At 36.6% G+C, this 26,175-nt stretch overlaps 1 protein-coding gene across 1 annotated transcript in view; it reads right to left on the minus strand.

Moving 5' to 3' along the window:
- The window catches only part of STAG2 (STAG2 cohesin complex component), a 147,907-nt gene that overhangs the window by 57,247 nt on the left and 64,485 nt on the right, over positions 1 to 26,175 (minus strand). The window contains exons 3-7 of the mRNA XM_059385182.1: positions 25,541 to 25,619; positions 19,919 to 20,083; positions 9,719 to 9,815; positions 5,753 to 5,829; positions 851 to 1,055 (exon numbers count right to left, since the gene is read on the minus strand). Of these exons, the coding sequence (XP_059241165.1) occupies positions 851 to 1,055; positions 5,753 to 5,829; positions 9,719 to 9,815; positions 19,919 to 20,083; positions 25,541 to 25,619 (623 nt within the window). The remainder of the gene's footprint in view (positions 1 to 850; positions 1,056 to 5,752; positions 5,830 to 9,718; positions 9,816 to 19,918; positions 20,084 to 25,540; positions 25,620 to 26,175) is intronic.

Genomic DNA, 26,175 nt, shown 5'->3' on the forward strand with positions numbered 1-26,175 from the left:
CAGACAGAGATCACAAGTAGGCAGAGAGGCAGGCAGAGAGAGAGAAGGAAGCAGGCTCCCTGCTGAGCAGACAGCCCAATGTGGGGCTCAATCCCAGGACCCTGGGATCATGACCTGAGCTGAAGGCAGAGGCTTTAACCCACTGAGCTACCCAGGTACCCCAAGAAAAATCAACTCTTATGGTATGGTTAAAGAGTAAACATCATCCTGCAGGGACCATTAAATTAGGAAGGACAGTTCACATCACAGACAAAGAGTAAGGAACATTAGAACTACGTATCTAAAATGACTTAACAGTCTCCCCAAATTTTTTGTTAGTATCATCCCTGATAACACATCTTTCAAGAATGCAACACATTCCTATCCACGTCTTTTCCCTTTCTGTGGCATGTAATCAAACAGGCTAAACCCAAGAAAATCACCATATACTAACTATAGTATACCTTCACAGAATCAAAACTGAAAATAGGGATGCCTGGGTGGCTCAGTTGGTTAAGCAGCTGCCTTCGGCTCAGGTCATGATCCCAGCGTCCTGGGATCGAATACCGCATCGGGCTCCTTGCTCGGCAGGGAGCCTGCTTCTCCCTCTGCCTCTCCCTGCCATTCTGTCTGCCTGTGCTAATTCTCTCTCCCTCTCTCTCTCTCTCTGATAAATAAATAAAAATCTTAAAAAAAAAACTGAAAATAATCACTGCATTCCCAGTAATTCAGAGAGGGAGAAGAGAGAGTGTTCTGTTAGTGGTTACTCTAAAGCAAAATTCATTAATGAGTCATCATTTCTTTTAATGAAAACCATTTTCATCTCTAACCTAAGGAAATATGCAAAAAAAAAAAACTTCTAAATACTGACCTGCCAAGGTGCTCGTATGTCGAAATGCTCTGACTTGTGAGTCAGACAATCCTGTTAGAAGTGAAATGACCGTATCCATCATGTACTCATCATATATGATACTATATTGACACTGCCGTACTAACACGCCAATGAATTCACAAAAACTGGATTTGAACTTCTTCCACTGAGGACCAGCCATGGTAAGTGGATAGTCTCCACTATCCTAAAACAAAAATTTTAAACAGTAATTTCATTTAAGACACATGATTTGACAAAATTTTGCTTGTTTATGAAATACTCTAGGCAGAAGCTGAAAAGACTACTTTACCCCACCTTTCTTCTCCAATAAATCCTCAAAGTAGGAAGGAGTTACTTTTGAACAGTTCTGCTCTTTAAGACCAAAATGGATATTACGAATTCAATTTAACCAATAAAAATATATGCTAATTACTCAAAGTTAAAAATAAAAAGTTTCTCTCATCAAAGCAAAATATTATACTGATAAACAAAGATATACTCATTGAATTTCCTTTAAAAAGCCTAACAAAAGCATACCAAAACCAAACCAAAGTTAAATTTTTAAATGGATTCAAAACAATGAAATCATATTTTCAACCAGTCTGATGTTATGATTTATAAATAATGAAAAGATTACAATGTATATTTTCATTAGCCTCAAGACAATGTATATTTTCATTAGCCTCAAGGACTAGTGGACAGATATAAACAATGACATAACTTATTTTTAAACAATGACATAATTTTAAAACGAAATGGAGGTGCACCTGGGTGGCTCAGTCATTAAGTGTCTGCCTTCAGTTTAAGTCATAATCCCAGGGTCCTGGGATCGAACACCACACATCAGGATCCCTGCTCAGCGGGAAGCCTGCTTCTCCCTCTCCCACTCACCCTACTTGTGTTCCCTCTCTGTCTGTCAAATAAATAAATAAAATCTTAAAAAAAAAGGGGGGGAAATGGAAATGTAGCTAGTACAGACTGGAAACACTAGTACTTAAGTATTCTTCTATACAGAGATGAGGCATTCTCCAATGAAGTTACACTGAAAATCCCCATAAACCATTAAAAACAAATCCTTAAATGGGGTGCCTGAGTGGCTTAGGGGGTTGACCTTTGGTTTTGTCTCCTAGGTTGTGGGCTCAAGCCCCATGTCAGGATACGTGCTTAGCAGGGAGTCTGCTTGAGTCTCTCCCTCTGCCCCTCTCCCCACTTACTCTCTCTCTAAATAAATTAATTAAATCCCCCCCCCAAAAAACTAAATCCTTAAAAATAAAAAGGGCAATACTACACAGAACTTCTAAAGGCAAGAGTTGCTTTGAAGGGTATTCTGGAGACTTAAGATCATTTTATCAGAAGAGTTTACCAATTTTTTAAACCACTATATATGTATGTATGTATGTATGTGTGTGTGTGTGTGTGTATGTGGTTTTTTTTTTAAAGATTTAATTTATTTGACAGAGAGAGAGCATGCATAAAAGCAGGGAGAGCAGCAGAGGGAGAGGGCGAAGTAGGCTCCCCGCTAAGCAGGGAGCCCAATGTGGGGCTCTATCCTAGGACCCTGGAATTATGACCTGAGACGAAGGCAGTCCCTTACGCAGCTGAGCCACCCAGGTGCATCCCAGCCATTTTTTTTTTTTTTTTTAAGTAGGAGAATGGTCGAGTTTCATTCTTATGTATATAGCTGTCCAGTTTTCTCAGCACCACTTGGTGGCTTAAGACAACAGAAATTTGTAGCATTATTTACAATTGTCAAAAGGCAGAAACAACCCAAGTGTCCACTGATGGATGAATGGATAAACAAAATGTATATACATACAATGGAATATTATTCAGCCTTAGAAAGGCAGAAAATTCAGATACATGCTGTGACATGGGTGAAACTTTAAGGCATTATACTAAGTAAAATAAACCAGACACCAATCAGTCAATCAACGTAAGTAGGGGCCCCTGGGTGACTCGGCTCATTAAGTGTCCCACTCTTGGTCATGATCTCAAAATCCTGGGACTGATCCCCGTGTCAGGCTCCCTGCTCAGTGGGGAATCTGCTTCCTCTTTCTCCATGCCCTTCCCGCATGCTTTCCCTCACTCAAATAAAATCTTGTTAAAAGTAAATAAATAGAGATGCCTGGGTGGCTCAGTTGGTTGGACCTGAGCCAAAGGCACAGGTAATGATCGTAGAGTCCTGGGATCGAGTCCCACATCGGACTCCCAGCTCCATGGGGAGTCTGCTTCTCCCTCTGACCTTCTCCTCGCTCATGTTCTCTCTGTCTCTCAAATAAATAAAAATAAAATCTTTAAAACTAAATAAATAAATAAAATAAACTCTGTGTCTACTATGGGGCTTGAACTCATGACATGAGAGAGAATCACATGCTCTACCAACTGAGCCAGCCAGGCACCCCTATTATTTTGTCATTAGAGCAATTTTTTAAAAAATATTTTATTTATTTATTTGACAGAGAGAGATCACAAGTAGGCAGAGAGGCAGGCAGACAGAGGAAAGGAAATAGGCTCCCTGCTGAGCAGAGAGCCCGATGCGGGACTCGATCCCAGGACCCTGAGATCATGACCTAAGACGAAGGCAGCGGCTTAACCCACTGAGCCACCCAGGCGCCCTAGAGCAATTTTTAAAAAAAAAAATTTAAGTCATGCCACATGTAAGCTGAACTACTATTTCTTATTTGTGAATAGGATCCTAATATATTCTACAAAAAGGATTTCTTCCATATTCTCTGAATCTTTTAGTGACTACACTGAAATGCATCATCTTAATTGTCTGCAACTTTGTTTGCTTACAATTTCAAATCAAATCTCAGGATTCTTAAATAGCTGTTTCCTTTTGGTAAGAAGGTTCTCACTAAAACATTTAATATTAGTAGGTAAATAAAGCAGTCATGTTCCCTGCCCCCTGCTGCCCTTTATCCATAGTTTCACTTTCCACATTCTAGTGTCCCCATGGTCAACCTCCATCTGAGAGCAGATGATCCTCCTTCTAAAGTGTTATCAGAAGAAGGTCAGTAGTAGCCTAAAACTATGTCACAAGGCCTATGTCATTCACCTCACTTCATCTCATCATGCAGGTATTTTATCATCTCACATCATCACAAGGGTGAGAACAGAAGATATTTTGAAAGAAACTACATTCACATAATTTTTTACAGTATAGTATTTAATTGTTCAGTTTTATTATTGTTGTTAATCTCTTACTATGCCTAATTTATAAATCAAAAGTTATCACGGGTTACGTATACACAGAAAAAAAAAACAGAATATATAGGGTTTACTACTATTTGTAGTTCTAATCATCCACTGGAGATCTTGGAATGTATCCCCCGAGGATTGGGGGGGGGGGGGAACTACTGTAATACCATTACTCGTAATTACCCCTCAAGTACTTGTGACTGATTAATAGCACTTAGTGATCATCAAAGTCTTTTAAACAACTCTTGTCTATCTTTTAGAATGATCACTGAAGCCTCCTTCATCAGAGCAAGTAAGAAAAAATGATAAAGTAAAACTCAAATGGGACAAGAGTTTCTACTTGAAAATTCACAGTGACAAGTTTTGAGGAGTAAAGCTGCTGCTGCTAGAATGCAGCTGTGAACAAACAAAAATCTCTGCCCTGAAGGAGCTCAGATTATAGTAAATATAAATGTCTTTATTAGTAACAATACTTCAAAGGCATCACTGTGATAACAGATTCACTCAAGTCTAAGCTACCATTTTTTTTTGTATTGCTTTTATTACTCATACTTGAACAAAAAGGAGATTTTTTTTAATTTTAATTTATTTGACAGACAGAGATCACAAGTGAGAAGAGAGGGAGGCAGGGAGAGAGACAGAGAGGAAGAAGCAGGCTCCCCGCTGAGCAGAGAGCCTGATGCAGGGCTTGATCCCAGGACCCTGGGATCATGACCCAAACCAAAGGCAGAGGCTTTAACCCACTGAGCCACCCAGGCACCCCAAGGAGATATCTTTTTTAAAGATTTTGTTTTCAAGTAATTCTCTATCTACACCCAATGTGGGGCTCAAACTCACAACCCCAGAACAAGAGTCACATGCTCTACTAACTGAGCCAGCCAGAAGCCCCCATAAAGGAGATTTTAAATAGTAACATGTAGAGAGTGGACCATTAAACAACAGGAGTTTGAACAGTACAGGTCCACTTATATACAGATTTTCTCCAATAAATATACCTACAGTACTATAAATTTTTCTTCTCTTCCTTATGATTTTCTTAATAACATTTTCTTTTTTCCAGCTTACTTTATTCTAAGAATAAGTATGTAATATATATAACATACAAAATGTTTGTTAATCACTGTTTATCAGCAAAGCTTCTAGTGAAAAGTAAGCAAGCTATTAGAGTAATTAAGGCTGGGTGGGAAGCCAAAGATACATGCATATTTTTGACCAAGTGGAGGGGGCAGTAAGCATCCCTAACCCTCATGCCATCTAAGCATTAACATTATAGTCCTTTGCCTAAGCTACCTGATTCCCCAAATATTGACCAAATCTATCTTTGACAATATTCCAAGACATGTTCTTAGGCACTAAATTTTACAGAAGTTTTAATTTTCTGACAATAACAATAATAGCTACCATTTATTAAGTTCTTATTACATACCAGGTACTGTAAAATGCTAATAAAGTTTTCAAACATTACTCATTTAAATCCACAACAGGCTTATGAAAGAAGTATTTTTAGCCAAGAGTATTATTCACAGATGATAAAGCCAATGCTAAGACAACAACTTGCCCAAGGTCACTCCTCATCATTTGATTCAATGTGATGCCAAAGCTGTTTACCATTAACACTCATACTCAGAATTTAAGAATACTTTTAGGTTATATCAAGATCAACATGCATAAAATTATCAAAATATTAGGGTAATAAGTTACCTCATCAAACTCTTCAGTCATTTTTCGAATTATTTCAGAGTTCTGCATATGTCTAAACATTTCTGCTGTGACAACTCCTGAAATTTTCAAGTGTAAGAAGTTAATATACATTGTAGAATGAATAAAAGAAAGAGAATTTCTAAGTCAATCTCTTACACTGTTAGTCTCCATCACATTCCTACCTGACTTAATCGACTCTTGCCTACAATATGTATACTGGCTTAGTCCCTTTTAATATAATACACGTTATCAAGGGTTAGGCAGCACCCAGGATAACAATTAAAACTTTAAGGATAAACCTGAAGACAAAAAAGAGTGATAGGTAGGGTTCACTTTAGTCAGGTTTCTTTATTAAGCATTACTACATACACACACACACACACACACGACAACTACATCCAATCATGCTCTAAAAGGGCTTCAAATAAACATAAACAGTAAGTTGTAGTTTCCGTTCATCCATAATCTAGTTGGAAGTTAAATAAAGAACAACAAAAACAGGAAGGAAGGGAAGGAGGGAGGAAAAAATAAAAACTATTAAAGATAGTACATAAGAAAAGCCCTAATGAGTGACAATGCCAATAAAGGCCACGGGTCAGAACTAACTAACTAAATAAATAAGCATAAGTCAGGTGGTTTCACAGAAAAAGAATCTGATAAGGATATTTATAATTTCAAAGGAAGATAGGAAAGGGGAAGAAGAAGGATGCACATTATAAGAAGTAAAAGCCAGGTAGAGATCAAATATCAGAAAAGGGATTTCTAGAAGAAATTATGAGTATGAGACAATACAAGAAAAAATATGCGTGAATTTCCACTGATAGGGTATCTAATTATTTTAAAAAGAACAAATGTAGAAACTGGATGCTCAAAGCTGGATTTCTATTGCTGGATTACTTATTCCTTGCCAGTCATATTACTACTATGAATACCATAAATATGAGGCAGATTCTATAATCCTGGCTTTACTGATGAGGAAATAAAAGCTAAAGCAAAGATTAGTTAAATACCTTGTCTGAGATTATTCATCTACATCATGATGCCACCCCCAAGTAAGATCAACTTCTAGTGGTGCTGTGAAGAGTCTTCCCTTACCACAACATTAAAGAACTACATGATTATTTTAAGATATTAACAAATCTGGAAGAAGGCACCATTTCTCTTGCTAAAGAAGCAGCATTCTCAAAAACCTTTTGAAGGGTTAATTTTAATCAAGCCACGGATATATCTTCTGAACCTTCCTGTACTTTACACCCAGGTGTTATAAACTTGGCAAAGCTATAGAAGAACAAGTTACTCAATCCCTGAAACAATTTCTACAAAATAAATATGTATATAGCAGTAAATCGCAAAGCAAACATACTGCATACATTTTGACAACTGTCCTATTTCTAAAGCTCCTCTCTCATCTCAGACCATTTAACACCCAGAAACCCAAAAATAAGCAGGAAAAAAAAAAACAGCTGTCACAAATTCCATGCATGTAACTCCTGGGGCAGGTGTGAAGGTGCCATTAAGACATCACGTGTGAGCCCCATGCCTTGAAATTATAGCAGACATGAAGAGAGACTGCTAAAAACTGGCAAAATGAAAAGTGGCAGATGACCAGGAAAGAAGAAAGAAACACTGGTCACAGATTGAGCAACCACAAAGCAGTCTGGAACCATTCAGTGTATAGTCAAACATCCCTCCAAACCTCAATAGCTGCTGAAGACAAAAATACAGTAAAATAACTGATGCTCGCAATGACAATCCTGAGCCCAAAAGAAAAAGCCTAAAGTACAGCACATATAGAGATGTTTCTAAAAGAATTCAATCAAAATAATTCTAAGTATGTTTTGAAAGTACTTAATGACCTTAACTTTGATTAGATGATAAATTCTCCTTTATGGAGTTTTCTTGATTCTAAAATAAACATTATGACAGTGTTTAAATCTACCTGATAATTTAAGTTTCCAACACTTTCAATTTTTAAAAATCCGGGCAACCCGATATATGACAAAGTACATCCGAAGGTTCAGTTGGCAAGCTCCTGATTCACAAAACAAAACGGTGCCAGAAAAGTAAACAATCTGATAAAGGGAAAATGTTCTGACTATAGCCTTGTTTTAAAATTACAATTCAGAAGCCCAACTAGGAAACTAAAACTGACCAAACTACAGTATGAACAAGGAAGACTGAAGCTCATCGAGTTATTTCTGGCACCTGTTCAGTTGTTCGGCAATCAACCTACCTTCACAGAATCTGAACAGAAAGGACAGGGTCCTTGATTACACAATACAACAAACAGGTACCTGATTCCTTCTACCCCAGAAAGATAGACTGGACACAGACAAAATAAAAATAATACCAGTATATCCTTTTTTATTCAAAGTGTTAATCTGATTCACCATGTTGTCATTACTACATTTCTTTTGAGCAGAGTCAAATTTTCTATATTGATTTGCAGCTACCTATGGCTAAGAAGTCAAACTAGGCAATTCTCTGTACTCCAAGGTTTTAAATTCTCTAAAAAGTTTTAAAACAAAATTTTTTTCTCAAAACTAACCATGTTAATGGCATTACGCAGATCAGACTCAAGAAGTTAATATATTTCTCTATCAGGCCTCATACTTAATATCTAGTATGCATGCTGCAATGAATGTTGTGATCAACCTCGAATAAAATGAATCAGTTCATAAAATGTTGTTTATATGGAATTGCTAAATCATGATATTGTACACCTGAAACTAATTTATCACTGTATGTTAACTACACTGGAATCAAAATAAAATTTTAAAAACCAAACTGAAAGAAAATCTTTATATACAGTCAGATTATCTAAATCTTACACTGAGCAGTATAATTTTAAGAGTTAGGATTTTAATCCTATGCTACCCGAGAGAAAAAGTTATGTGGAAAGAATGTAACTCAATTTATTTTCAATAAAATGTCACTGAATCAAAGTTAAAAAAATTAAAAACTTTTTAAAAATGTTACTTGTTTTACAATTTCAATAACATTATTTCTGAAGTATTACTGTAGAAACAAAGCAGTAGACATAAATAAATTGCTTCCTGGGATTCTTTTTACAGATTTGTTTAAGTCATTCTTTACCATCTTAACTTCTGAGATCTATTTTTAAGCAAACTGCCCTCCTTCTGACTTCTGATGTACATGTTTTTGGTGCCACTTTCACTAAAAAAATGTAATACTCTTGGGAAACTTTCTAGCATTTATTTTCCTGGACATCTTCTTAAATTTCAAGGATGGACCAAGTATTAGGGAGAAACAAAATAGATCAAAACTTGTCCATGATTTTGTCTGAATCATTTACTAATTCAGAACAAGATGTATGACACCACCCCAACTTACCTAATTGTGCCCCCCTGCTCAATGTCGGCACTAAATATTTTTGCCCCAGGGAAGACACTACTGTATATTTTCCCCTCTCATACTTCAAAATCTTTTTAAATAAAAAGTGAAAACATTTCCAGTAAGACCCCACTCCAAAACTTCTCTACTTTTTAAGAAAAAAACTAGAAATTTCACCAATACCTTACTTAACTTAGTTACTTACCTACCTACTTACTTAGTTACTGTCATTCATGGCACCTTTAAACTCCCTACACTTTACAATTCCCTGCCACTTGAACTTGTACCTCTTTGTTATCTTCCTTCTCCCATTTTAATCCATTTCTTTGGTCCTAAAACCAGATGCTAAAAGTGGTAAATATATCTAATAAAAGTAATAGACGTTACAAATTGCGAAGCTTTTGGTTAATTTTTACACATGAATACACAACTGTCTCAACGGAGTTTCTTTCTTTGTTCTTTGCTCCTTTGTCCTTATACATTCTATATGATTATAATGCAAACAATACCATACCTTGGCATTATTTTCCATGTAAAGTGCTAATATATATTTAGGTGGAATAAAAAGAGACCATTTCAGAACATTCTGCTTCCAAAATAAATGTATCTTACCTTTACAGCCTGAACACTGAATAAAAAAGTTGATGAGGTCAAGAAGTGCTATATCTCGGTCATGCTTGTATGATTCTATCCAATCATCTACCACCGACTACAGCAGAGAAGGAAAAAAAAAAACGTTAGCTTTTGCTAATGTTCTAAGAATTAAGTCTGATTAAAGTCATTAAATTTCAATATTAAGTAGTATCACATTTCTTTAAATTAATATACATATACTTGTATTCTAAAATTTAAAGTTAAATTTTAACAATAAAAGAAAACTAAATTCAGTAAAATAATCACCTGATAACACATAATGATGATCAGTCTTCTGTTTATTTTGTATTAAAAGGAATCTAAAAACTAACTATGGGACCCAACTCTATAAAGTGTACTTATTTCTTAGTGACATTAAGGATATCCTAGAAAATGTTAAAAATCACACCCATATTTCTTTTTGACTAAAATAGTGTACTAAATACAAATAACACTTAAATATTAACACTGCAATGGAATGAGAACAAAAATCTTTCTAAAAAGATATAAATGCCTCTGTCAATAAGAAAATGCAGAACCAAATTTTTTTCAACAGTGAACACTATTGGTCCCATGTTAATAACCAAAGTAAATTAATGGCTAAATAAACACAGTTAAGTAGGACAGTTCATCAATCTGTAGACAATAACTCTCCAAATAGATATACAGAGTCAATGCAATCCCTATTAAAAACCCAGCTGGCTTCTTAGTAGAAACTGGAAAGCTGATCCTAAAATCCTTATGGTAATGCAAGAGATCTAGAATAGTCAAAACTATCCTGAAAAAGAAGCACAAAGTTGGAAGACTCACATTTCATTATTTCAAAACTTACTAGAAGCTACAGTACTCAAGACTTTGGCTTAAGGACAAAAGTATAGATAAATGTAATAAAAATGCAAATCAAAAATAAACTCTCATATTTATGGTTACTTGATTTTTGACAAGGAGGCCAAGACAATTCAATGAAGAAAGACTAGTCTTTTCAACAAATGGTGCTGGGACAACTGGCAATATATGCATGCAAAAGAATGAAGTTGGGAGTGCCTGGATGGTTCAATAGGTCAGTTAAGTGTCTGACTCAACTTGAGCTCAGGTTATGAACTCAGGGTTTTGAAATCAAGCCCCACATGGGGCTCCACACTGGGCGTGGAACCTGCTAAAGATTCTGTCTCACCCTCTCCCTCTGCCCCTTCCCCTGCTCATTATCTCTCTCAAATAACGAAATCTTTTTAAAAATTAAAAAAAAAAAAAAGACTGAAGTTGGACCCTGTCTCATACCATAAATAATACTTATAATGGATGAGAAACTGAAATCTAACAGCTTAAACTATAAAACATGTAAGTCTTCATAACCATATGTTAAGCAAAGTACTCTTAGATATTAGACTAAAAGCACGAGACAAAAGAAAAAATGAATTTCATTTAATCATAAAAGTTTTGTTTCAAAAGACTCCATCAAAGATGAGAGAAGCAACCCACAGATTAGGAGAAAACATAGGCATATCATATATCTGATAAGGCACTGGTACTCAAAATATAAAGGCATATCTCGGTTTACTGCACTTCGCTGGGCTTCACAGTGCGAGAGGGAGACAGACAGAGAGAGAGAGAGTGAGTGTGTGTGTGTGTGTGTGTGTGTGTGTATTACAAGCCAAAGGTTTGTGGCAACCCTGTGTCAAGCAAGTCAATCAGAGCCATTTTTTAGCAGCAGGTGCTCACCATGTGTCTCTGTCACATTTGGCAATTCTCTCAACATTTTAAACTCTTTCATTGTATTTATTAATGGTAATCCGGGATCAGAGATCTTTGATGCCACTATTGTAGTTGTTTTGGGGCACCATGAATCGTACCCATATAAGAGAGCAAACTTAATAAACGTTGTGCGTGTTCTGATTCCCCCATCTCTCCCTCTCCTCAGACCTCCCTATTCCCTGAGATTAACAGGAAACAGTATTAACAGAATAACAGATAACAGTATTAAAATTAGGCGAATTAATAACCCCACAATGAGCTCCAAGTGTTTAAGTGAAAGGAAGAGCTGCATATCTCTCACTTTAAATCAAAAGCTAGAAAATGATTATGCTTACCGAGGAAGGCATGTGGAAAGCCAAGACAGGCCAAAAGATAAGCCTCTTGAGCCAAACAGCCAAGTTATAAATGCAAAGGAGAAATTCTTGCAGAAAATAAAGTGTTGTTCAGTGAATACGTGATGACAATGAAGTGAAACAGCCTTATGCTATGTGGACAATGTTTTAGAGATATGAATGAAAGAATCAAACCAGCCACAACACAGCCTTAAGTCAAAGCCTAATCCGGAACAAGGCTCCCAACTTTTCAATTCTTTGAAGGCTGGGGGAGGTGAAGAAAAAATGCAGAAGGAAAACTTGAAGCTAGCAGAAGTTGGTTCATGAAGTTTAAGGAAAGGAGTCTCCTTTATATCAAAGTGCAAAGTGAGGGCGCCCAGGTGGCTCAGTGGTTTCAAGCTTCTGCCTTCGGCTCAGATCATGATCCCAGGTCCTGGGATCAAGCCCCACATTGGGCTCTCTGCTCCACAGGGAGCCTGCTTCCCCCCTCTCTGCCTGCCTCTCCACCTACCTGTAATCTCTGTCTGTCAAATAAATAAATAAAATATTTTTTAAAAAGTACAAAGTGAAATAGTAGTAAATGCTGATGTAGAAGCTGCAGTAAGTTATCCAGAAAACTAGCTAAGATAATTAACCAGAGTGGCTACACAACAACAAATTTTCAACGTAGACAAAATAGGCTTATATTGGAAGTAGATGCTATGACTTTGATAGCTGGGGGAAGTCCATTCCTGTCTTCCAAAGCTTCAAAGAACAGACTGACTCTATTTGTCAGGGACTTAATGCAACTGATTACTTTAAACTGAAGTCAGGGCTCATTTACCATTACAAAAATCCTAGGGCCCTTAAGAATTATGCTGAATCTATTCTGCCTATGCTCTACAAATCAAACAACAAAGACTGGATAATAGCCTGTTTACAACATGGTTTACTGAATATTTAAAGCCCACTTCCAAAACCCACTACTCAGAAGAAAAAGATTCCTTTCAAAATACTACTGTTACTGACAATGCACCTGGTCACTCAAGAGCTCTGATGGAGTTGTACAATGACATTCATGTTGTTTTCATGCCTACTAACAAAAAAATCCATTCTGAAGCCCATGGTTAAAGGAGTAATTTCAACTTTCAATTCTTCTTATTTAAGAAATACATTTTCACAAAGCTATATACATAGCCTTACATGGTGACTCCTCTGATGGATATGGGCAAAATCAACTGAAAACCTTCTGTAAATGATTCATCATTCTAGATTCCATTAAGAACATTCATGATCCATGGGAAGAAGTCAAACTATCAACATTAACAGGACTTTAAAAGAAGCTGATTGTAACTCTAATAGATGATTTTGAGGGCTTCATGACTTTCAATGGATGTGGTAAAAATTTCACTGCAGATGTGGTAGAAAATAGCATAAGAACTACAATTATAAATGGAGCCTAGGGGCACCTGGGAGGCTCAGTCGGTTAAGCGTCTGCCTTCAGCTTGGGTCATGATCCCAGGGTCCTGGGATGGAGCCCCACGTCGGGCTTTCTGCTCAGCGGGGAGCCTGCTTCTCCCTCTCCCTCTGCCTGCAGCTCCCCCTGCTTGTGCTCTCTCTGTCAAATAAATAAACAAAATCTTTAAAAAAAAGAAATGCAGCCTAAAGATGTGACTGAATTGCTGAAATCTCATAATAAAAGTTTTAACAGATGAGGAACTACTTCTTATGGATGATCAAAGAAAGTGATTTCTTGAGGAGAAATATATACTCCAGGTGAAGATGCTGTGAAGATTGTTGAAATGACATCAAAGGATTTAGAATATTACATCAACTTGGATGATAAAATAGCAGGAGAGTTAGAGAAGACTGACTTCAATTTTGAAAGAAGTTCTAATGTGGGTAAAATGCTATCAAACAGTATCTCATACTACAAAGAAACCAACTGTGAAAAGGTATCTATCACTGCGGCAAAGTTCATTGTTGTCTTATTCTAAGAAATTGCCATTGCCACCCAAACCTTCAGCAAACACCACCTCAATCAGTGGGCAGCCATCAACACTGAGGCAAGATCCTCTACCAGAAAAAAGATTATACAACTCACTGTAAGCTCAGATAATTAATATTTTTAGCAATAAAGTATTTTTTTAAGGTATATACAGTTCACACATAATGCTGTTGCAAACTTAACAGTCTACAATATAAACATAACTTTTATAGGAATTGGGATACCAAAAAAATTCATCTGACTTGCTTTATTGTGTTATCTGCTTTAGTGAAGTGGTCTAAAATCCAACTCGCAGGACCCCTGAGGTATGCCTACATCAAGAACTCTTGCAATTTAATGATTTTATAAAAATATTTTTATTTATTTATTTGACAGAGATCACAAGAAGGCAGAGAGCAGGCAGAGAAAGGAGGAAGCAGGCTCCCTGCTGAGCAGAGAGCCCAATGTGAGGCTCGATCCCAGGACCCTGAGATCATGACCTGACCGAAGGCAGAGGCTTAACCCACTGAGCCACCCAGACTCATGAAGTTTAAGGAAAGGGACTTAAGAGCAATTCAATAATTTTTTTAAGAGCAATCCAATAGGGGCACCTGGGTGGCTCAGTGGTTTGGGCTGCTGCCTTCGGCTCGGGTCATGATCTCAGGGTCCCGGGATCGAGCCCCGCATCGGGCTCTCTGCTCCGCAGGAAGCCTGCTTCCCTCTCTCTCTCTCTCTCTGCCTGCCTCTCTGCCTACTTGTGATCTCTGTCTGTCAAATAAATAAATAAAATCTTTTAAAAAAAAAAGAGCAATCCAATAATTTTTAAAAGCCAAGTAATCTAATTAATAATATAGACAAAGATTCTAAATATAGCTCTTTATAGAAGACATACAAATAGCCATTGGCTCATCAAAAGATGCTCAAAACTGGCCACCAAGGAAATGGAAATCAAAAATAAAATAGTAAGATACCACTTGGGAAACCTGAGTAGCTCAGCCCATTAAACATCTACCTTCAGCTCAGGTTATGATCCTGGGATTGAGCCCCACACTGGGCTCCCTGCTTATTGGGGAGCCTGCTTCTCCCTCTCTCTCTGCTGCCCCCACCCCCTGCCTGTGCTCTCTCCCTCTCAAGTAAATAAATAAAATCTTTAAAAAAAAAAAAAAAAAAAGGTTTGGGGCCCCCTGGGTGGCTCAGTCATTCAGTGTCTGCCTCCGGCTCAGGATCCCAGGATCCTTGGATCAAGCCCCAGATCAAGCCCCACATTGGGCTCCCTGCTCGGCGGGAAGCCTGCTTCTCCCTCTCCCACTCCCCTGGCTTGTATCCCCTCTCTCGCTCTCTCTCTGTCGAATAAATAATAAAATATTTAAAAAAATAAATGAAACAAAAAAGGTTAAACAGTTACCATATGATCCTACAACTCAACTCCTAGATATATAATACCCAGGAGAAATGAAGACATACACAAAAAATTAAAAAAAAAAAAGACTTGTACAAGAATACCTGTAATAGCATTAATCACAATAGCCAAAAAGTAGAACCAAAGCAAATATGCATCAAAAGATGAACGGATAAACAAAATGGTGTATTATTTGGCAATAAAAAAGAATGAGATTATAATACATACCACAATATGGATGAACCTTGAAAACATGCTAAGTCAAAGAAACCACTGATAAAGGACCACATATTGAATGAATCATATATATGAAATGTCCAGAATAGGCAAATTTATAAAAACTACGTTAGTGGTAGCCTAGACCTGGGACAGGCAAAGAGAAAGTAACTGACTAACAGGCACAAAGTTTCCTTCTGGGGTACTGAAAAATATTTTAAAATTAGACTGTGGTGTTGGCTACACAACTCTATGAATATACTAAACACAACTGAATTTACATTTTAAAAAAACATTTTAAAATTTTGTAGTATGTGAAGTATGTTTCAACATAGTATTTTTTTTTTAATAGGACAGAGCTAAAAAAATAAAAAGCAGCACGTTATTCTTTGGGGGATAGGAGAGGAAACCAAACAGCAGATGAAAACTATTTTTAAATAAACCAAGTTTTAAAAATTAGGATGACAGGGGAACCTGGGTAGCTCAGTTCATTGAGCATCCCACTCTTGATCGCAGTTCAGGTCATGATCTCCGGGTCCTGAGATGGAGCCAAAGTGCGCTCCACACTCAGCAGGAAGTCTACTTAATATTCTTTTCCTCTGCCTCTCCCCCCCATTCTTGCACACACATGCACACTTTCTAGCTCTAATAAAATAAATACATCTTTAAAAAAAAAAAGCATCAGGAGGGAAAAATGTTTAAGTTATATACAAATAAATACAAAACCTGGGTATAAACTAAATGGATTATGTGTGCAATCTGATGTACAGAAATGGTGGTATCATTACAAATTAAAGAAAAGAAAAAGGATATATTATCTAAGAATTACCTAGCTCAAAGAGATTGGAGATCTTCTAAAATTTTACCTAATTTCTAGATTTCAGTCCTTTTCTATATTTGACAATAGCTTATGTATGTAAACTTAAGATTATTCCCAAATATCATACAGGTAATAAATATCAAAAGAATGTATTATAGGACTGTGAGAGTTTTAAAACGTGGCCCAAAATGTTTGACACTGCTCTTCAATAAGTGGGGTCTACATTCCCTTTTCTAGGACTGAAGGCAATAAAAATGATGCTTCCAAGATTAAGTCATTGACCACCATTCCACTTCTGTACTTGGTTCTTCTAGCACAGAGAATCAGATCTCTGCTCAAGACACTCTCCAAACCCAGAAGCCATACTGTAGGAAACCCAAACCACATGCAAAAACCATTTATAGGTATTCTAGGTAATAGTTCCAGCAGTGCCCAGCCTTCAAGTCACTCCAGATTAGGCACCAAAAATGAATAAAGAAGCCTCCAGGGAAGTACAGTCCTTACCTGTTTATGTAACCTCTGAGCATTAAAAGTATCTCAGGTTAAGGCACAAACCATCACGGATGGGAGCACAGACCATTTCATCCCTATTTATTTCTGCCTGAATTCTAGACCAAGAGAATCATTAAGCCTAGTATAATGGCTGTTCCTTTACATCACTAACTTTGGAGTGATTTGTTATACAGCAATAGACGACTGGAAGAAGGGCTATTTCAACAATAAAGATATAAAAATACTTAATGAAATCTTACAAAAAAGATCACCACATCATATTAAAAACTTATTCAAAAAGATCACATAGAATTTGTACTGGGAATACAAGGCTGCTATAATAAAAATAATGCAATATAACACTTTAAAATTTTAATCATCAAGCAGTATGCTAAGAATTTATCCAATAAAATTCAATATATATTATCTAATAGAACTAGGGGCATATGCATGCATGATCCCTTTTTTTTAAAAGACTGATTTTTTTTGAAGATTTTATTTATTTATTTGACAAAGAGAGATCACAAGTAGGCAAAGAGGCAGGCAGAGAGAGAGAGAGAGGGAAGCAGGCTCCCCGCTGAGCAGAGAGCCTGATGCGGGGCTCAATCCCAGGACCCTGAGATCAGGACCTGAGCCAAAGGCAGTGGCTTAACTCACTGAGCTACCCAGGCACCCTTTAAAGACCAATCTTTTAAAAAGATTTCCTTATTTGTCAGAGAGAGAAAGAGAAAGCGCACAAGTGCATGCTGGAAGGGTAGCATGCAGAGGGAAAGGCAGGGATAGGGAGAAGCAGATAGGCAGGCAGAGAGAAAGGGGGAAGCAGGCTCCCCGCTGAGCAGGGAGCCCCAAGAGGAACTCAACAGCAGGAGCTGAAGGCAGACACTTAACCTACTGAGCCACCCAAGTGTCCCAGATCCCTCCTTTCTTAATATATAATAACTATTTTAAAACCAACAGCCAGTCTGATACTTATCCTCACCTCTAATTACTGAAATAGGTATATCCTGGGATTTAAAAAATGAATAATATACAGTCCTTGATCAAGAAATTAATGATCTAGAAGCAAATTCAGACATATGCACACCTATAATAAAATATATTAAGTGCTATAATGGAAAAAGAAGAGTAAAAAATATATTCAAGGGGAGAAAGACAGAGCCCAAGAATGCTTCTCAGAGTGACATGTGATTTAAGTTAATCTTACATGAAGAGTATTCCAGGCAAAGGGAAAAACAAAAAGAAAGGTGGGGGGGGTTGTGGAGAGTAGGGTGGAGGCAGAGTATGTACAGTGGCTAGGGAATAGGAAGCACATCATAAAAAAAAAATCTGGGCTGGAACTTTTAGATAAGGAAGAACTGTTAGAAGCTTGTAAACAGGAGACTTCCTTGATCAAATTTCCTATTACCAAGATAACACAAGTGGGAGTACACAAAACAAACTGGAGGTTAAGAGTCCATTCAGGGAAATCAGTGGAGAGATACTGTGCACATTTCACTTTTAAGGGTGAAACAGAAAAAACAAGTTAACACAGAGGTACAATCTTAATATATGCCAAACCATAATCAACATAAAAATAAGGAAAAAGTTCATTCTTTAAACACTGAGATACCACTAACAAAACAACTGAATATAAAGCTAAATCCTCACATTTTCTATTAAAAATTTTTGATGAACAGAAAAGTTAAACAAAAACCCTATAGACTAGACAAAAATAGAACAGCCTAATTAGCTGTGGATATAAGTTGAGATTTCGGATGTTAACAAAAATGAAAGATACCCAAAAAAGATTAATGCATTTAACAGCTTAAAATATTATAGAGAAAAAGTATAATATAAAAAGGAAAGTAATGAAATGGTATATATAACGTAACGGAGACAATTTATTCCTTTGATGAAGTTTACCCAAAATGGCAATCAGAGAGAAGGGGACAACTTTCTAAATTAGGGAATGACTAAATAAACCATATCACTATAATATAATAGGACATTATTTTTAAAAATATTGAATGTATATATGAAATAATAATTTAAAACATTAAATAAATAAAATCTATACCTTCATCACAACTATATAAAAGGCAAACTATGTATGACTAAATTAAGGCAAATTCAAATTTTATTTATTATTTTTAAAGATTTTAATTATTTGACAGAGACAGCTGAGAGGGAACACAAGCATGGGGAGTAGGAGAGGGAGAAGCAGGCTCCCTGCTGAGCAATGAGCCTGATGTTCAATCTCAGGGCCCTGGGATCATGACCTGAGCTGAAGGCAGTTGCTTAACAACTGAGCCACCCAGGCATCCCCAAATTCAAATTTTAAAAGTCACATTCCTCTGTACAACTGGTGATAGCTCAAAACAACAAACAATTTTTATTTTACATGTAAAAATGTGGCTTCTCATTCCCAACTGATACTTAAAAATTTATACAAAGCCATACATATCAGTTAAGTCCATATTTATAAACAAGATTTGCATTTGTTACTCTCTCGTAAGAGAATGCTTAAATGGCTAGTTCTCCATAAATCATTTAATTAATTGAAATTAATTCCCTAAAAAATATTCCCTATGGCTTTTATACAGCAAAAAATAACTTTAGTAAGCATGTATATTCTTTGAGCATAGTGTTTATTCAATTTCTTTAAAACCATATGGGTTTAGTCTCCACTGTAAAACCTAAATGCTTCTATTGTCATAAAATTATACAGAAGGAATAAAATTAGGATGACTTGACATGGCTATGACTCTCACTTTTTACTCTTCTGCTAAGAAACAGCACAAGTAATAAACTTTGTAACAGACAACAGTGATCAACATAATTCAATTCACTAAAGTGGAGAGTGATTATATTAGATCACTCAACCAAGAATTCTATATGGGCAAAGGACTTCATATTTTAATGGCAGCCAAATAAATTCAGGGGAAACTGAAACCTCAGAGTTTACATCAGCATATTTTTTTAGCAAATAATTTTTTATTATATGCTATTAAAAGAAAATAATGCAGCAGAAAATGACTCAAGACACAGCTTAAAGGTCTTATGTCTGAATAGACAGATTCCTAGTTTTCCGATGACTTTGTTGCTTTTTTCTAATAAGCAAGTGTCAGTTTCTTTTAGTGCAATTAGAAAACTCAGGGATTTTATATAACTCACTGAAGTTTAAAATGAACAAATGAACTGGGAAGAACATAATAAACATTACCTGCATAGCACTCTTGCCCATTTTAACAACTTCAAACAACATCATGTTTTCCACTCCATTCTGTTGGTGATGACCATTCATTCGGTTTGGACCAGAAGGAGGTTTTCCTCCACCATTTCCACCTTTGCCCTTTTCTCCTGGGCCCTTTTTGCCTTTTTTACAAGTCTGCATAAAAATACAAGTTAATTAAGTTATATCATTATCCTTGAAAATTTAAAATAAAGCTACAGCAGAAAGCAGTTAAAAAGGTACATAATTATAACGTGCCTAAACCTGACCTAAAGAGGAGTGCCATACATGTCATAATAAAATGATACGGTTGAGACAGCTTCTTTGTGGCATCAACTTTTTCATTTACAGTACCAGACACCTCACATGACACTGTAGTAAAGAGCACAGCCTCGGCAGACTGACAGACTGCATGGGTCCAAAGTTTTACTCCTATTACTGGAGTGATGTTGGGCAAGTGACTTAACTATACTGTGCTTCAGAGTTTCTAATCTGTAAAGTGAGGATAAAACTGTGCCTACTCATAGGGTTGCTGCTTTAAGGGGCAGACTGCAGTGGGCAGCAAGAATAACAAAACACTTTCTCAAATAAGTAACTCGTACTTAGTTCAAATTTCTAAATTTTAACTACTATTAGTCTTATAAATTATTGCAGTGCACTGATAAAGGAATTCTAAAAAGTATGAATATGTGTATCAACCTCACTCATATTCCGAATAAACGAAGGAGAATTCAAATTTAAAAAATCATGTTCCTCTGTACAACTAGTGTAATTCAACACTTATTTATCAAGAAAATTTGTTAATGAACACTATGGAAATGAAGCCCATTTATAAGGGAGTTGTCAGTACTGGGGAGTGGGGACTTCATAATCAGCTAAAAGGCTGCCTACACGCCTCAGTTATAAAATACTTCCCACGGCCTTTTAACTTGTTATAGAAAAGCAAGTCATTCCCTAACTCAGAATCCTCATTTCTAAAATGTCAAAGTTGTATTACATCTTTACAGATTAGGGGCATCTGGGTGGCTCAGTGGGTTAAAGCCTCTGCCTTTGGCACAGGTCATGATCCCAGGGTCCTGGGATTGAGCCCTGCACTGGGCTTTCTGCTTGGTGGGGAGCCTGCTTCCTCCTCTCTCTGCCGGTCTCCCTGCCTACTTGTGATCTCCCTCTGTCAAATAAGTAAAATAAAAATCCTTAAAAAAAAAAAAAAAAGAATATGTGACAGAGATGGAATGTGGTGGCCTGCAAAGTCTGAAATATTTACTGTGTGGTATTTTACAGAAAGTTTGCTGATCCTTGCTCTAAATCACAGAAATGCGGAGGTTGAAAAAAGATGTAGAAATCATCTATTGTAATATGTAAAGATTTTTTTTAAGATTTTATTTGACAGAGATCTGTCACGTATTCTTTATTTTTACAAGTCTTTAAAAATTAAAAAAAAAATTCTTAGATCATTTGCATACTCCTCATCTACCGCCAGGTCTACACACTTATTTCTACTGACAGCGTTTGTATACTTTGTTTGTATACTTTGTTTGTATAATTTGTATGTTTGTATACTTTGTTCCACAGAGGATTCCTTCCTCCTTCCAAAACCACCCTACTCTTAACAACTACCTCAAACTCCTTCCTAACAACTGAAATGTATTACTTGTTAATTTACATTCTTTTGTTAAGGAGAGTCTGTCTTTGTGAACCTAAGTCATTAATTCCTAATTGCAGAATGAAAGGTTATTGTCCCCAGTAAAAGTAATTTCAGAGATAAGGGTGAAAGAAAAGATCAACTACAGACAGTACACCAGAAAAGTAGAAAATGTTAGTGTTAATTAAATGGAATTATATATTTTCAATTTACCTATCATATGCTTCAATATTCCCTGTTGGTATGGAAAACTAGTACAATTAAAATGGCTCAGTGGATATGCTATGCTAGGAAAAAAAAAAAAACAATGTACAAGGAATGGTAATACAGGGAAGTACAAGAAGTAAACATGCTAACCTGGGCACAATCTTGTAGATGAAAAAACATCTCTAAAGCAAGACTATGGGGGCGCCTGGGTGGCTCAGTGGGTTAAGCTGCTGCCTTCGGCTCAGGTCATGATCTCAGGGTCCTGGGATCGAGTCCCGCATCGGGCTCTCTGCTCAGCAGGGAGCCTGCTTCCTCCTCTCTCTCTCTGCCTGCCTCTCTGCCTACTTGTAATCTCTCTCTGTCAAATAAATAAATAAATCTTTAAAAAAAATAAATAAATAAAGCAAGACTATGGGGTTGGGGGATTGAGGTGGGGGGTACCTGGGTGGCTCAGTGGCTAAGCCTCTGCCTCTGGCTCTGGTCCTGATCTCAGGTTCTGGGATAAAGCTCCACATGGGACTCCCTGCTCAGTGGGGAGTCTGCTTCTTCCTCTTCCTCTGCCCCAACCCTGCTTCTGCTCTCACCACCCTTGAACAGATGTGGGTTCAAACCCTTGAACCACTGAACTTCTCTGGACCAGTTTCCTATCTATAAAATCAGGAAGTTTTCTAATTCACAGGGTGGTTCAAATATTAAATTAGATAACGTATTTTTAGCACAGTGCTTGGAACATACATAGTGCAGTGTCAAAACGTAGTTACTATGATTATTATTATTATAATAAATCCTTAAACTGAGACCTAACACCTCACTCATAGCAGTGACTATACAAAGTTAAACTGTGGCACAAAAACTTTGGGGAGTCCTCTAGTCAGATGCCACTGTGAGTCTTATCCCAACTTGTAAATTAAATCGAAGTCAAAAGTACATTTTCAGTTTTGCAAGATGGCTGAAGAATAAGAAAAATTAGTTTTCTAATGGATAACCATATACTACCCACTAGAATTATGACTGTCTTCGAACAGTCATGAGTTAACATTTAATTTATTCACACTTTTGTCTCAAAATGTCTATGTTTTAAGAGACTGAAAAAGGATATCAAATTATGAAATATGGATTATGTGAACTCTAAAAATATATGCCAAAGATTAATTAAATAAATTGTATTCCATAGATAAAATGGGGTACTATGACACCATTAGAAATGATAGCCAAAATTCACTGATGGGGCACCTGAGTGGCTCAGTGGGCTAAAGCCTCTGCCTTAGGCTCAGGTCCTGATCCTAGGGTCCTGGGATCCAGCCCCACATAAGGCTCTCTGTTCAGCAGGGAGCCTGCTTCACTCCTCTCGCTTGCTCTCTCTCTCTCTCTCTCTGCCTGCCTCTCTGCCTACTTGTGATCTCTTGTCTGTCAAATAAATAAAAGAACCTTTAAAAAAAATTCACTGACAGGAAAGCTACTTACAACATACTATTAAGTTTTAAAAGCAAATTAAACAGTTTGCATAGTATGAATCCATTTAAGTAAAAGTCGATGTGCATGTTTATAGACAGATGTATGTATAAAAGAACGGTTCACAAAATGTTTAAAGATTATCTTACCTCTGTGACATAGGTTTACAGGGAAATTTACTTTGTTTATTGTACAGTTCTGTATTATAGACATTTTTCCTTTTGTTTTTAAGACTTTATTTATTTATTTGTCAGAGAGAGAGTGAGCACAAGAAGGGGGAGTTGGAGAGAGAGGAGCACGCTCCCCACTGAGCAAGGAACCCCGAGGTCGGACTCCATCCCAGGACCCTGAAATCATGACCTGAGCCGAAGGCAGAGGCTTTAAGCCACTGAGCCACCCAGGCACCCCAGACTTTTTTTAAAAGATTTTATTTATTTGACACAGATAGAGAGAGATCACAGGTAGGCAAATAGGCAGAGAGAGGAGGAAGCAGGCTCCCTGCTGAGCAGAGAGCCCAATGCAGGAATTCATCCCAGGACCCTGAGATCATGAAAATTACAGACTTTTTAAAAGTAAGTGTGTCACGGTGCCTGGGTGAGTCAGTCAGTTAAGCATCTGACTCTTGATTCCAGCTTAGATCTTGATCTCAGCGCCATGAGATCAAGCCCTGCATGGGTCTCCATGCTCAGCGTGCAGTCTGCTTGAGATTCTTTCTCCCCTTTTTTTCTGCCCTAAGTCCTGCTTGTGCTCTCTCTCTAAATAAATAAAATCTTTTTTAAAAATTTTTTAAATAAATAGATTTTAAAAATTTGTTGTAAGAAAATATAAATCCAAAATTCATTTTGGGAAAGAAAATGGTGAACAAAAACAAGTCATCTTTTACACACTGTATTTATACACATGCACAGAGTCAAATGTACTTTCCAAAACATCAAAATAATTTACGCATTCAACAAGTCATTCAGGGTCCTCAGGCTAGGCACTTATATTCTAAATCTTCATTCTGTTGAATCAGAACCTCCCTTTGTTAGGTTTTAGTTTTGTTTTTTTTTTTTAATTTTTATTTATTTAAGTAACCCCTACACAACCTGGAGATCAAGCGTTGAATGCTCTTCTGACTGAGCTCGCTAGGGACCCCTCACTTTGTTACTTTTTATCCTTAGCATTACTTATAAAGAGTAAAACTCTTGTCAACTGGAACCTACTGGACTTAAACTGATTATAGGTTACATTTTCAGGATAGTTTAGAACAAGGAATTTTATTTATTGCTTTGCTTATGTTTGACTACTCATGCGTAAATAAAGCCAACAGAGTATCACATTGTGCTTAGCAAATTGTGCTTTACAAAATAAACTATTAGAAATACAAACAACAAGTGTTGGTGAGGATGTGGAGAAAAGGAACACTCATACACTGTTAGCAGGAACACAAACTGGTGCAGCCACTGTGGAAAACAGTAGAGGTTCCTCAAAACATTAAAAATAGAACTACCCTATGATCCAATAATCACACTACTGGTATTTATCCAAAGAATATAAAAACGCTAATTTGAAAGGATATATGTACCCATATGTTTACTGCAGCATTATTTACAATAGCCAAATTATGGAAGCAGTGCAAATACCCATCCATAGATGAATGAATAAAGAAGATGTGGTGTCTACATATACAACAGAAAATTATCCAGCCACAAAAAAAGAATGAAATCTTGCCATTTGCAAAAACATGGATGGAGCTAGAGAGTATAACATTAATCAAAGTAAGTCAGAGAAAGACAAATACTGTATGATTTCACTCATATGTGGAATTTAAGAAACAAAGGAAAAGAGAGACAAACCAAGAATCAGACTCTACCTACAGAAAACAAACTGATGGTTACCAGAGGGAGGTGGGTGGGGGAATGGATGAAATAGGTGATGGGGATTAAAGACTATACTTATCATAACAAGCACTGAATTAATGTATAGAATTGCTGAATCACTAAACTGTACACCTAAAACTATTACACTGTAGGTCAACTATACTGGAATTAAAATTAAGAACTTAACAAAATTTTAAAAAAGAAACAATGTTGTATTATTAATTTCAACTTTACAGTAGTGGAAAACAGATAATCAAAAGATATTTGACCTAGAAGCCAAAGAAACCATATACATTCAGAAGGCTTACCATACCAGTGGTGGGGAGAGAACTTTTAAAAGACAACATGTGAGCCATAACTAAAACAGTTATATATTTTTATATGTATATATGCATGTATGTATACAAATGACTTAAAGAACCAAAACAAAGTCATATATTCTATACATACTTTTCCTTTGCCTTGCTTTTGGTTTTTTCCTTCAATGTCTTCAAAATCTGTGTCAGAAGAAAAATGTGTTTCTGACTCCCTGTGACAGAAAGATAAGCAATTATTTAAAACTTTCTTTAGAAATATAGGTGAAGTTTCTAATTTTAGCCATATTTTCTAAAACAAAGGCTTGGTGAACTCTTCACAAAATTCCTTATTAGCATTACATGTAACTAAGATGCTTTCCCAAAACATCATACCATAGCATATTACCAAACATAAAATTATATAACAAACTACAAAGCAATAATCTAAAATAAAAATATCTATAAACATTTTTTATTTTCTTAATTTTTAACCAAAACAAAAACATATAATACCAGTGGCTCTCAAAATTTTAACCACAGGGGTACCTGGGTGGCTCAGTGGATTAAAGTCTCTGCCTTCAGCTCAGCTCATGATCCCAGGGTCCTGGGATCAAGCCCCACATCAGGCTCTTTGCTCAGCAGGAAGCCTGCCTCCCCCTCTCTTTCTGCCAGCCTCTCTGCCTACTTGTGATCTCTGTCAGTCAAATAAATAAATAAAATTTTTTAAAAAATTTTAACCATAGTAACTGTGGTGTTCTATTGTAATGGCTGGTTTCATTTTCTGATTCA

The sequence above is a fragment of the Mustela nigripes genome, chromosome X (genome assembly GCF_022355385.1).
Source record: "Mustela nigripes isolate SB6536 chromosome X, MUSNIG.SB6536, whole genome shotgun sequence".
In the NCBI taxonomy this organism is placed as follows: Eukaryota; Metazoa; Chordata; class Mammalia; order Carnivora; family Mustelidae; genus Mustela; species Mustela nigripes.